Source organism: Rhineura floridana, chromosome 2 (assembly GCF_030035675.1).
Source record: "Rhineura floridana isolate rRhiFlo1 chromosome 2, rRhiFlo1.hap2, whole genome shotgun sequence".
NCBI lineage: Eukaryota > Metazoa > Chordata > Lepidosauria > Squamata > Rhineuridae > Rhineura > Rhineura floridana.
In genome coordinates this window covers 183,738,948-183,752,443 of record NC_084481.1, presented here as the reverse complement: position 1 = coordinate 183,752,443, position 13,496 = coordinate 183,738,948, and the positions used below count along the sequence as shown (strand labels likewise).

The following is a 13,496-nucleotide window of genomic DNA, read 5'->3' as shown; positions in this document are numbered from 1 at the left end:
GCCACCTTTTATCGCCTTTATCGTCCCATAGCTGTTGGAGCTAATCTATCTTGCTTCCATTCAGCTCTAGGACAAGCCACGCCCCCCCTCAATTGGATATTTTTGTGCAATACTGGATGCCTGGGTTCTGTTTTCATATTTGTATCCATGATACAACATTATTATGGCTCTCAGGGCGAGCTTGGAATCCCAATTGAAAACCACAGAACACAATTAGAATTATGTGGTTTTTTGCTCTGGCCCGGTATGTAGAAATCATACTGGCCATAAATGGTGTAACACGCTGCATTCCACAAACGTACTACAGAAACTGTTGAGCTGTAAACTCTTGCAATTATTCACACAAGCAGTCAATGAGCATACAATGTAGTATACTTGGCTTTGCTGCCAGCAAAAGGAAATGACTTTTATGACACTTATTAAATGAGTCATTGAAGCAATTCCCTTTTAATGGAAACAAGGCAAGGCATATTGGGTCTGTTTTACTCCCTAAAACAAGGTTTACATTCAATGGAAAGAGGTGTGGCAGAAAGTAGACTGTAACTATGCTCACTTTGGTCTCTCTTATTCTTAGAGAACGTATAGTTTTATTTGAGGTAGGTATTCACAGCTCCTAAATATGTCTATACAGAAATCCAATTGAGTTCAATGGGACTTACTTCTAGGTAGGTCTGTATAATTGCAATCGTAAGTATATTGAGTGTTTACATAAAAAATAAATGTAGGTATTTTGGGGGGGAGGGGATATAAGCTACTTAAGACATTTGAACTGAAATCATTCTTCTAACTTTCAGCACCTGCTTTCTTCTAGAGAATAGTGTATAGCACTGATATAATATGCAGGATTGCACTCATAACACACACAAGGGGAAGACTGCAAGGGGGCTTTCCAATCCCTTCTCCCACTACTTTCCACCCCCTCCTTCCACTTTAGCATACTGCCCCCTGAAAAGCCTTTCTTGAGATTTGTGAAACACTCAGTGAAATTCTGGGCTGTGCCATAGTGGGTTGGGAGAGATGCTGCTGTAGTATGTGGGACTGGATTACTTTATTTTAAAGGTTACTTTTTTCAGTAGAAATGCTTGTAGATCAGTATCAAAAAGTTCATCAGTAATATCTCTTTATTTCACAATACTTAAGTCTTTAGATAGCACCTTAGAGCAAAGAAGGGCAGAAGATAGATTGGGATATTTCTGACTAGTTCAGCAATGGCAGTAACAAAATGAATTCCCACCTGATTTACACTAATGAAATGATTAAAGCTTGTGGGTGGAAGTTTCAGAAGGAAAGAGCAAAGTCAGTACAGTTTTGGAACTTAACATTCCTAGGCCAAGAATGGTTTAAATTTTAAGTATGAATTTTCTGTATCTGATTCTGGGCTGATGGAACTTGGGGATATAGTAAAAACAAAAGTAGATCCTGCAAGCCTAAAGTCTTCCCACCACTTATCAGAGTTTAAAAGAACTTTACAAACATTAAAAATGTCATTAAAATCCATACAGCCACCTTACAAGATAGGTTTGTGTTAAAATGGCATGCTTATTATAGCCCCAGCCAGCATGGCCAATAGTCAGGGATGATGAGAGTTATAGACCAATAACATGTGGAGGGCCACAGGTTCATCATCTCTGCTTTAGATATTATTTATAGGTTTGCCGATATCTCTACAGCCTTCATCTTTTTGGCTCAAGTATCATGTGCCAAACCTTGACACATCTTAAGGTCAAAGGCAAGACAATGGCACCCTTCTCTAGAATCTGCTGACCAAAGCAGCTGCATCATATGGCTTTGGGCACATATAACACCCCGGGAAGGTGACGGCTGCAGAGATTTGAGCAAATCCATAAATGATCTTTCTCATTTATGGTCATACAGTGGATGACTGGTCCTATATGTCCTCTTTGCCAATTTTTTTTTTAAATTCATCTCTGTAGCTGTTGTTCTATTCTTGCAAACACTCCTTCAAACTATGCCATAACTAAGGTAAGGCACAGTATCCATACAGTATTCTGAGTATGTCTACTCAGAAGCATGTTCTATTGGATTCATCAGAGCTTACTCCCAGGTAAGTGGAGTTTGGATTTCAGCTTCAGTGATTAGGAAAGCACACTGAAACCATCAGTAGCCTGTTAAAATCTTCCAGTTAGGACCTGCCAAGAAATCCTACACTTAATGCAAAATCCTATACATGCCTATTTACAACAATGGGACTTACTCCCAGGTAACTTTATATGATTGTTAGGTAAAGTTCCAAATCACTACACACTTACATATGAGTAAGTCCAATTGCAGTCCATTGGATTAACATCTCAGTAAAAGTTCTTAAAGACTGCATTGCAAAGAAAATAAAGACATAGAGTGCCGAGCAAAAGTAATCAGACCCCTGACCAACGCTCTCATATTACTGAATTACAAATGGTACATTGTAATTTCATCTGTATGATATTTTATTTTGAAACACTGAAACTCAAAATCAATTATTGTAAGGTGACATTGGTTTTACATTGGGAAATGTTTGCAAGGAACATAAAAAAGTGAAACATGTTGATTGCATAAGTATTCAACCCCTGTGCTTTGGAAGCTCCCAGTGTACACAGATGAAAGAAATTGCCCTATCGAGGACACAATGACGTTACCATTGGCCTCCACCTGTGAACCATTAAAGTTGCTGTCACATTGTCAAGATAAAAACCCCACTGTTGAAGGATCATTGGTCAGGCTGTGGATCGGAAGGAAAATGAAGACCAAGGAGCATTCTACAGAAGTGAGAGATAATGTAATACAAATACATAGATTAGAAAAAGGGTACAAAATAATATCCAAATGTTTGGATATCCCAGTGAGTACAGCTGGACCAATAATCAGGAAGTGGAAGCTGCATCACACCACACAGGCACTGCCAAGAAAAGGCCATCCCTCAAAACTCAGCACTCTAATATGAAGGAGACTTGTGAGAGAAGCCACAGAGAGGCCAACAATCATTTTGAAGGAGCCACAGAGTTCAGTGGCTGGGAGTAGAGTAATGGTGCACCAGTCAACCACATCAAGAATTCAGCGTAACAGTGGCCTGTAGGGGAGGCTGGCAAGAAAGATGCCATTACTCAAAAAGTACTATCTGAAAGCACGTCTGGAGTTTGCCAGAAAGCATGGGAGTGCCCCGGCTGCGATGGGGGGAAAGGTTTTGTGGTCAGATGAGACCAAGAGAGAGTTTTTTGGCTAAAACTCAAAGCGCTATGTGAGGCGCAAACCTAACACTGCCCATGACTCAAGACCAGAGCTTGGAAGATTACTTTTAAAAAGTAATAAATTAGTTACATGGCCCAAAAAAAGTAGTAATTGCAGTTACAATTACAACTGCTCTAAAAGTAACTGATTACTTTACTTTTTCTCAAAAGTAATCACTACAGTTATATTTCAGATACTTTTTTTAAAAAAATGCCTACAAGGTGCTGGCCTTGGCTGTTGCACATCTAAGTAGCCTAAAACAACATTAAAAATAAACATACACATACAGAGAGGTAGTAGAATAATTCTTTTTATCCATGATAGCAATGGTAGTCTCTCCACTAGTAAGGGAGGTGGGGAGGGAGGCAGAGGCCACCACTCAAATCTTTGCACGTCAAACCAAGTGCTGCCACCCCCACTGAGCCAGCAAGCGTAATCTCTCTCACTTAACCACCTCCCAGACCCTGCCCTGCCATCAACTAAGGGACACTCACCCAAGCAAACATTTTCCCCTGAGATGCAAAAAAGTTAAAATACCGCAAATGCAGCACAGTAGCCAGAGAGGGTGGTGGAGGCCACTTTGTGTGCCAAGTGCAAGCACACATGTTGTCATCTTTCACCTCCACAGTTCTTTTTATCTCCATTCTGCTGCTGCCCCCTTCTCCTCCTTTATCCATGTTTTTGCCCTTCGACTCCTTTTCCCCTCCACTCCATTTTTAAAAACAATTGTTTTCTCCATTCCACCCTGTCTCACTCCCCACCTCCTCCCTTGTCGCCTCCTACCCACCCACAGACTATGATGATAATGAAAGTTAAAGAGCAAAGCACAAAAGCAGGACTACAGCTGAATGTCAAGAACACTAAAATAATGACAACAGAAGATTGATGTAACTTTAAAGTTGACAATGAGGACATTGAACTTGTCAAGGATTATCAATACCTTGGCAGTCATGGAGACAATAATCAAGAAATCAGAAGAAGGCTAGGAGTGGGGAGGGCAGCTGTGAGGGAACTAGAAAAGGTCCTCAAATGCAAAGATGTATCACTGAACACTAAAGTCAGGATCATTCAGACCATGGTATTCCCGATCTCTATGTATGGATGTGAAAGTTGGACAGTGAAAAAAATGGATAAGAGAAAAATCAACCGATTTGAAATGTGGTGTTGGAGGAGAGCTTTGCAGATACCATGAACTGCAAAAAAGACAAATAATTGGGTGTTAGAACAAATTAAACCAGAACTATCAGTAGAAGCTAAAATGATGAAACTGAGATTATCATACTTTGGACACATAATGAGAAGACCTGATTCACTAGAAAAGACAATAATGCTGGGAAAAACAGAAGGGAGTAGAAAAAGAGGAAGGCCAAACCAGAGATGGATTGATTCCATAAAGGAAGCCACAGACCTGAACTTACAAGATTTGAACAGGGTGGTTCATGACAGATGCTCTTGGAGGTCCACACTAAATAGCACGGAGGCAATAGAGGTAAAAAAAATCAACTAAAATTTAAGAGGCTGAACAAAATAAAAATGTTTGCCTGACACCAAAGAGACGTAAAGATAGAAGTCACATAAGTTTCCATGGGGACAGGGTTTCCGAGATAGAATGCAGTTCTCCATCTAACCTCAAACAATGAGCACCAAGAGAAGGGCCTCTGATAGCAATCTTACTGCATGGACAGGTATATGGAAGGCAGTAGCCTTTCAGGTACCAAGCCATGTCACAGACCTTTAAAAAGGTCAGCACCAGCACTTTAAATTGGACTTAAGAGGTAGAGGGGCAACTGATGTTGTTTCAAAACTGACAGACTAATGTTGCTGTAATTTTTATTTTAGAAATTGTTTTTAACAATCTCTGAATTACAGATGCAAATATAATTAATCTAATAATATAAACATAAGAAACTGCTTCATCCTTGATGGCACAGTTACAGGAACAGATGTATTCAGACTTATTACTGCTGAATATTGCCATCTAATACTAGTCCAATATATAAAAATATCTGCCAGAGTACCTTATTCATGGGGTACCACGTTTGACAGTATCCTTCACCAAAATAAGCATTGCACTAGGAAAGATTCTATTCCATCTCAAAAGGTTATTCTCCAAAGGAAATTGGAGTTTTAGGAATAGACATTACTAAACACCTTGGGGGAAGGGGAAGGCATTCTCCTGAAGGTGTGTGGATGTATATAATTTGGGATGGCCCAAAGCGTATTCCTCATTTTCTCCATATTTTGGCTGCTAGTACCATAGATATGCAAAATTCACAATGTCCTGCACCTAAGAAAACCACTGAGCCAGACATGATTTAATGCCATTTCATAGAGGGGAGTCTCCTGCATGTGCGATTTTGGAATGGCCCAAAGCATACTGTGGGTGCTAGAGGCGCTCTGTCTCTTATGTAAGGGGCTGTGTATGTATGCATATAGAGCAAATGTGTGAGTTTCAATTGGTGAAAATTATTGTGGATTTCAAAGGGGAAAGTCCCCCACTCAAGGGGGGTTACTATATGGAGTAGACCAAAGCTTATCTGGGGTTGAATGAGTTCACTGCATACGTTTCTGTTGCAAGGAACTGATAGCTGACAGGATGAATTGCTGGAGATTTTAAAAAGAGATACATGAAATATCCATACTAATAACTGATTGTCACGTTATTCCACATCAAAAAGCTTCATAGCAAGGGTCTCCGACCCTTACGGGCCCAGAGGCACATTTAGAGAAACTGCATTAGACACCATACAATTCCATTTTCCCAGAAGAAAATCAGTAACAGGCAAAGCAACTAAATGCACTCCAAAACAAAACTGAGATCATAGCCAATCCTCCCACAGAAGCTCATTTTTTAAAGGTAGATGCAGGCCTTGGCAGGCACTTGAGGGGGGGTTGAGGGTGCTACCAGATTAAGGACTGCAGCTTTGAAAAGTATCAGCTGGTGGATGGCTGGAGCTGATCACCAGTGGTCGGAGGCGGAGAATGCTTTTTTTAAAACTGTGCAGATGCCACACTTTGTGCAAGCAGCAGCTTGGTAAGTGCACAGGACCAGAAAGGACTGTGCAAGCGGGGGGCGGGGCTGCAGGACGAGCGGAGGGGCTGCAGGATGAGTGGGGGATGGCAGTGCAAATGGGCTGGAAAGGGTAACACACACACATCGTCACTCACCTCCATTCTGCTACTGCTGCCTTCTACTCCTTTATCCTTGCTGGTCTGGCTCTTGACTTCCTCCCTCGTGCCTCCTAACACAGAGCACGAGGGAAGGAAGAGAGACACTGCGCAGAAGCCCAGTTTGAGGCACATGTCTTTTGTGCACCAGTCAGAGGATCATAGAATCATAGAATAGTAGAGTTGGAAGGGGCCTATAAGGCCATCAAGTCCAGCCCCCTGCTCAATGCAGGAATCCAAATCAAATCAGTCTGCTCTGTGATGCCTCATTCATCCATGCAAGTCATCCCTAGACCTGGGCATGCAAATCCAGTAATGTAGTGGCAAATTCAGAAGTGCAGGGTCCCTTGATGACAGTCACAGCCACACGCCCTCCCCCCTTTTTTCTTTTGCTGCTGGGTTGAGAATGAGATCCTTGTTAATGCCTTCTCCCACAACAACAAACATCCCTGGGAGCCAATCAGCATGACAGGGGTGAGTGTTAGCCACTGAAGAGAGTCCTCTCAGTAGCTCACTCACCTCCTTTCACTCTGATTGGTTCCAATCAGCAGCAAAGGTCAAGGAAGCATGTTAGAAGGTTCTTCTAAGTGGCTAACACACTCCCTTTTCATGCTGATTGGCTCATAAGTCATTGGAGGCTAGGGACCTGCTGGAACTCTGCTCCCAAAAAAGTAAAGGGTCTAAGACCCCTCGAGACCCCAGACAACTACACCCCTGAGCAAACCTGAATCAGCCCTAATGGAAATCAGAATCTCTAAATCATCAATGAAAACACTGTTAAAGGTCAAAGTAATGCATGTAAAAATACATATGCCAATGATTTTGCATGCAACAAAGAGGTTATGGCATTTTAAGCTGTAATCAAACCACGTTAAGTGATCTTGAACATGCAACACACACACACCCAGAAATACCCCAGAGTGCACAGGTAATTAGAAAATAAGAGTTCTTGTATGCTATCTGGCCAAGATTCTCAAAAAGTGGGGCTAGCCTGGAAAATATTGCACACAAAGCTGCTCACCTAATATTTTAGAGTTTTGGACACAACAGATCAACTTTTGTTTCATTCTGTTCCCTAGTACAGTAGGGAAATTTAACTCGCTCTTCCAGCATCCAAAGTACTAAATATATTGCAATTCTACTGCAAAACAAAAGTTTTTTTTAGGGGGGAGGGTTTAATAGGAATTGAAGATTTCAGCAGCAACTCTCCAAAAATTAAATTTCCATTATGCACGCATTTGTACAGAGCATGCAATCCTACGCACACTTACCAGAGAGTAAGCGCCATTCAACCCAGTGGGTAATACTACTGAGAACAGCACTGTTAAGCCTCCAAAGCAAGTTACTTTCCCGAAAGCCCTTTTGGGCTGTTAAATACCTCAAAGTGATGGCGGGTAAACGGAAGAAGCCAGGTGCTCCAGCCCCAGTGCCTTCATTCCTCAAGGCAATGAGGGTCTGCCCCAGTCCTCAACTCAGCCCAGGGAAGGAGGAGCACCAACTCTACCACCGGGGCGATTCCCTTTGTTAAATGGCCCATCGCAGGAGCCGAGATGGTTTTGAAGGAGCACTGCTCAGAAGGGACGCGCCGGAGAAACTTCATTCCCACCCACCCCGCCCCGCAAGAGGCAGGAGAAAGAAGAAGCACTCTTCCCGGCGGAGGCTCAAACTTGGCAGCCCCGTGGAGCTCGGTGAGGGCGACGTACACCTGGATGCGGAGCCCCCATCCGCCTCGCCTGGCAGACATCCCCGACCGGGAAGTTGAGCGGGGCGAGGCTGGTGTCTGGCTGGAGACTCATCGGCTGTATCTTCCTCCTGCTGCTGCAAACCAGCCGGGATGGCTTTTTCTCCGCGCGCACCTTGCTTCTGTGCCTGTCGCCGCTTCCTCACCCGCCTCTGCCGAGCCAAGCCGCCCAGACTTCCCGTTTCCCCCTCAGTAACATCAAATGTAACACGGGAAGCATTACCTTTCCTGCTAAAAAGTAGGGAAATTGCTAGTCGTTCTGTTACTAGCAAAATGTAATAAATTTACCCTCTCGTTACGCAAAAAAGGAGTGAATTACAAGTAACTCGTTATTTCTAACGAGTTACTTCCAAGCTCTGCTCAAGACACACCATCCCTACAGTGAAGTATGGTGATGACAGCATCATGCTGTAGGGATGCTTCTCATCAGCAGGGACCGGGCATCTTGTTTAGGAAGAATGGATGGAGCAAAATACAGGGAAATACTGCAAGAGAACCTGCTTCAGTCCACTCAAAAAGTGAAGCTTGGGAGGAAATTCAATTTTCAGCAGGATAATGATCCCAAGCACAAGGCCAGAACAACATTGGAGTGGTTCAAGAACAAACAGGTGAATGTCCTATAGTGGCCCAGTCATAGCCCTGATCTCAATCCCAATAAGAATTTGTGGCGCTCTTTGAAAATTGAGGTCCACAAGCGACGTCCAGCCAAACTGAACAACCTGGATCGAATCTGCCAAGAAGAATGGGACAAAATCCCTGTGACACTGTATGGAAAGCTGGTACATACCTACCCCAAAAGACTTAAAGCTGTTATTGCTGCGAAAGGTGGCTCTACCAAATATCAATGTGTGGGAGTTGAATACTTATGTAAGCAACATGTTTCACATTTTTTGTTTCTTACAAACATTTCCCAATATAAAACCAATGTCACCTTACAATAATTGATTTTGAGTTTCAGTGTTTCAAAATAAAATATTATACAGAACGAAATTACAATGTACCATTTGTAATTCAGTAATATGAGAGCATCGGTCAGGGGTCTAATCACTTTTGCAAGGCACTGAAACACAAGCTTATTATTCAGTGCTACTGTTTCTGCAAATCTCTTCTTTGCAGGGATTAAACACCTTCTAATCAGAACTTTCAAAGTGAGAGATGGCTGTAATGAAAAAAAACTGCTCATAAATGCACTATGAAAGGAATGAAAGAAATTTCTTGCTCTTTTCTTATTTTAGTGTAATTTCTAAGCTTCAACTTTGTATGCTTTATTTATATTTGCATTAACAGCATGTTTTAAAAGTGATTTAACTATATGTAAGATTAAACAGATTCTTCAGCAAACTGGGTTTGAGAGTAGGGAGAGCAGAGAACAAGGCAACAGGGAAGTGCCAGACACAACCAGCGCATGTACAGGAATAGAAGAAATCTACTCTGTTGCCAGTACCATATTCTAGCAATCAATCAAGATTTGTGAAGGGGAGGAGTGAGTGGGCAATTAGAATTTTGCACGGCTATTCAAATACAATATTTTCAAGAATTAATTTAACTTTATTTGAATGAATCTTTTTTGATAAATATGTGAAAGTAAACAGTCTTTAGCACACATTATACTTGTTATTTCTGTGTTACCATACAGTATAAAACTAACAAGACTTTTATAGTTAGCCAACAAGAAAAGTTATTGATGCTCAACTTGTCTCCTACCTGTATCTTCAATGAACTCCACACACTTCTCAACAAATAGTGGTATATGTTTTTCAGATGTAACCAGATCCTGCAGGGGCATCCCAAAGTAATTACTTTCCCAGTTTCTACGAGTTGGTGGATTAAATGTCTTGGTTTTCTTTTTTTGCTGCAACACAACAACAGCTTTCTTAGCCAAGTATGTCAGTAACTAAAGTAAAAATTTACTAATATCTACATAAGATCATACCTGTAACAAACAAATCTTAAAAAAACTAATTTTGAAGGTATTAATTTATGATGTATTTAATAAAAAGAGCAAACAAGCTTTTCAACAGTGTTAAAAATCTTTCTGCAATACAATCTATGCAAGGTAATAAAAAGCTAAGCAAGATATGGGAGGTTATCTTTTATTAAGTGTTTTGGTTTCCATTTTTATTTTTTGAACTTCCTTTGTAATATATGGATTATTTTTCAGGTATATGGATGGGAGGAATGTTAATTTTCTATGTTATGGTTCAATGTAGGATTTTTTCTTCTTTTAAAATGAAAATGAATAAAAAGAGTAAATGAACAAAAGCTAAGCAACAATATGGTTTGGAATACTATATTGAACTTAAAGGTTTACGCAACTGTGACCTACATTTAAATGTGTTCTTACATGAGCTGACAGAACATCAATTGATACAAGTTGCACCCCCCATTTCTGCTAACTTTCCCCTCCTAATGACACCCATTAGGCCATTTCCTAAGCTGTTTATAAGGTCTCTTCATTCCAGTGGCACTTTCAGAGTAGAGGAAGTACAGTGGGGAAGAGGGAGCAGGAAATCCCCATTGTGCAAGCAGAATTTTACTTGTATGCCTTTGGATCTAAATCCTTGTTTATCAAGACCTACACTGAAAAACACTACAGAAAATATGTTTCTGTGAGGTGCAAGAAAGATACTCTTTGCTGGTTAAGATGAGCTACAGATTTTTGTTGCTGTTGTTTTCTAAACAGTTCAGAATAATTGCAGCAGAATATTCAACTGTTTACAGTTTACAAGTGCAGCACTTTCAGGGCACAAAATTCTTTACAGAACGTATTGTATTAGCTAGAATACTGTAAAATAAGCCAATACGATATCTACTATACAGATCTGAGGCTGAGAAATGGTGCCTTAGGCCACAAAATATATCTATGGATCTAATTACATTTGAATCTACAAGCATCAAGTCAGGTCCAATATGCTATTCACTAGGTCACATTGGCTCTCAGTTGCTTTGGCTTTAATTTTCAAATATTGCATAGGCATTACACCTTTCTGGGTTTTTCCCCCCCAAAAAAGTTTCACACTTTGAAATTATAAAACTACTAATTTTGAATTAATGCTATTAGAAAGGTCATCATTTAAAATTCCTGTTATGTGTAGGAACTGAAGCATCACCTCCTTTTTTGTTCTATCCACACAAAAAGATCTGGGACTCCTGGAAGGAGCCCACGTTGAAAAATAGCTGCTGGAGGATTATCCCACATGGCTCAGAATGGCATTGTCGCAGATACCACACGTAAACTAAAAAAATAATGTTTGAGCTTTTTTCCATTTTGCTACACTGTGGGTTCCCTTCTGATGTTCTGACATAGACTTGCATGAACACTGGGCAATACCCAATACACTTGTTCCATTAATGCATGGATTTAAGTTTTCACAACTGAACTTCCTCTCCCTCCACACCCTCCCCAAATCTGCTTGAGACAATTCAGAGAACTCCCAGAACAGATTTAGAGGAGTGTAGGGGGATATGACAGGGGAAATGTTTGCTGCGTAAGTGTAAATCCTTGTGCTAATGGAATGTACTTAACGCTGCACTGGATATTCTATATTTTTTTTACTACTGTACAAGCCAGAAGTCAGATATGTATTAATGATATGCCATGGGTATCTACATGTGCATTTCATATCATTTTAAAAATCAGCAATATAGTTCAAATAGCCTCCTGATTAAATCATTTGCAACCCCTGGCCTATCATCCTAAATTATATTCACAGTTACAATCAGTAGACTAAACCTCACAACAGAAAATGTATTTTCCTTGTTAACCTCTCACTAATAGTGTATAAACTAGTGAAGATCTCTCCCTTACTCCCGCCCAAAACAAAATACTAGGTTGCATCATTAGTATCAAAATATACACATACATAAGGGAAGATAAAACTAATTTTAAAATAACACTACTTATCCGCTTGATTGCATAAGCGCAAGTTAGAAAATAAAAAAAAACATTGCATGAAAACATCATTCCACTTATCATGGGCATCTGTCAGTGATCCCTGAATAAAATAGTAGTAACAGATGTAGAATGCAAGCTTCAGCCATATGCCAACAGCCAAATATTGAGTTCTTTTAGTTAATAAAGCCCTGACCCTATGCAGGGTTTTCCTACAGAACTGAATAAAGTTGCTGAATTGCTAAAGATAATTTTTATTAGCAGCTCAAAATTCTGAAGACTTTTTGTATAAAATATTTATGGTTCATGAAAAAGTTTAAAGTTTTTTTAAAAAAATGTTTTTAAATATGTTTTATTTTAATGAATTTTAAAGTCTGCTTTTATGAAGTTTTAAAGTGTTTTTAGTGCTTTTGTTTGCCACCTGGGCTCCTTACTGGGAAGAAAAAATGGAAATGGACTGTCGTCAAGTCGATCCCAACTTATGGCAACCCTATGAATAGGGTTTTCATGGTAAGCAGTATTCAGAGGAGGTTTTACCATTGCCTTCCTCTGAGGCTGAGAGGCAGTGACTGGCCCAAGGTCACTTAGTGAGCTTCATGGCTATGTTGGGATTTGAACCCTGGTCTCCCAGGTCATAGCCCAACACTGTAACCACTACAAACCACTACACCACACACCACATACTTCTCACCATCACATTAACTTGTATCCCATTTTTAAAATGGGACATTTTCACAGACACCTGGCAACTTCAAAATAATTTTATCACTAGTTTTGTTGATAGCATTGTATTTTGGTAACACAAAGATTATGTTACAGAAACTTTTTTAAAACATAAAAGTTTATAGTGGAAATAGTAAGACCCCAGGGTTGACTCCATTTCTTAGACACCCAGTGACCAGGAATCAGGAAGCGCTTCTTCCAGTGCCTGAGCTGAAGTAGTTTCTGCAAGCAGCATAGTAGCTGAAAAGGTTAATCCCTTTCCAAGACCATTCTAGATTTTTAAACTGATGTCTTTCTAGTTCTCCTACTTTATTAATGCTGCCCAGAGGTTATCGGGTAGCGTAAAAATAGCACAAAGTAATAATCAGAACTAAGGCACAGCAGATCTATACAGCGCAGGCAAACTCCCTCACATATAAGTAATCATGGTTCTAAACAATCTTTAATCTTTTTTAACTGCTTCTCCAGGCACATCATCATTACTGCCTTTTCTAATATTTTATCAAAGTAACTGTTTTATTTTTTAGTCGTACTTTGTAAATTTACCAAAAAAAAAAAAAAAAAAGCATTTCTCCAGGGTAAAAAATCATTCTGGGCCAGTATCTTTTCAAAACTAACCATACAAGCCACTAAAATACATAGAAAGCTGGCAAAATGTTTAAGCTATCCTTAAAGGCTATTGAACTAAAGACACGTTTTCATTCCGTAAAGTTCTACAACTACCTGTGTTAAATAATAATTATCAAG

At 40.1% G+C, this 13,496-nt stretch overlaps 1 protein-coding gene across 4 annotated transcripts in view; it reads right to left on the bottom strand.

Moving 5' to 3' along the window:
* Nucleotides 1–13,496, bottom strand: part of ARHGAP5 (Rho GTPase activating protein 5) — a 68,082-nt gene that overhangs the window by 30,597 nt on the left and 23,989 nt on the right. For all 4 annotated transcript variants that reach the window (XM_061611606.1, XM_061611609.1, XM_061611608.1 and 1 more), the window contains exon 4: nucleotides 9,839–9,986. In XM_061611606.1, the coding sequence (XP_061467590.1) occupies nucleotides 9,839–9,986 (148 nt within the window). The remainder of the gene's footprint in view (nucleotides 1–9,838; nucleotides 9,987–13,496) is intronic.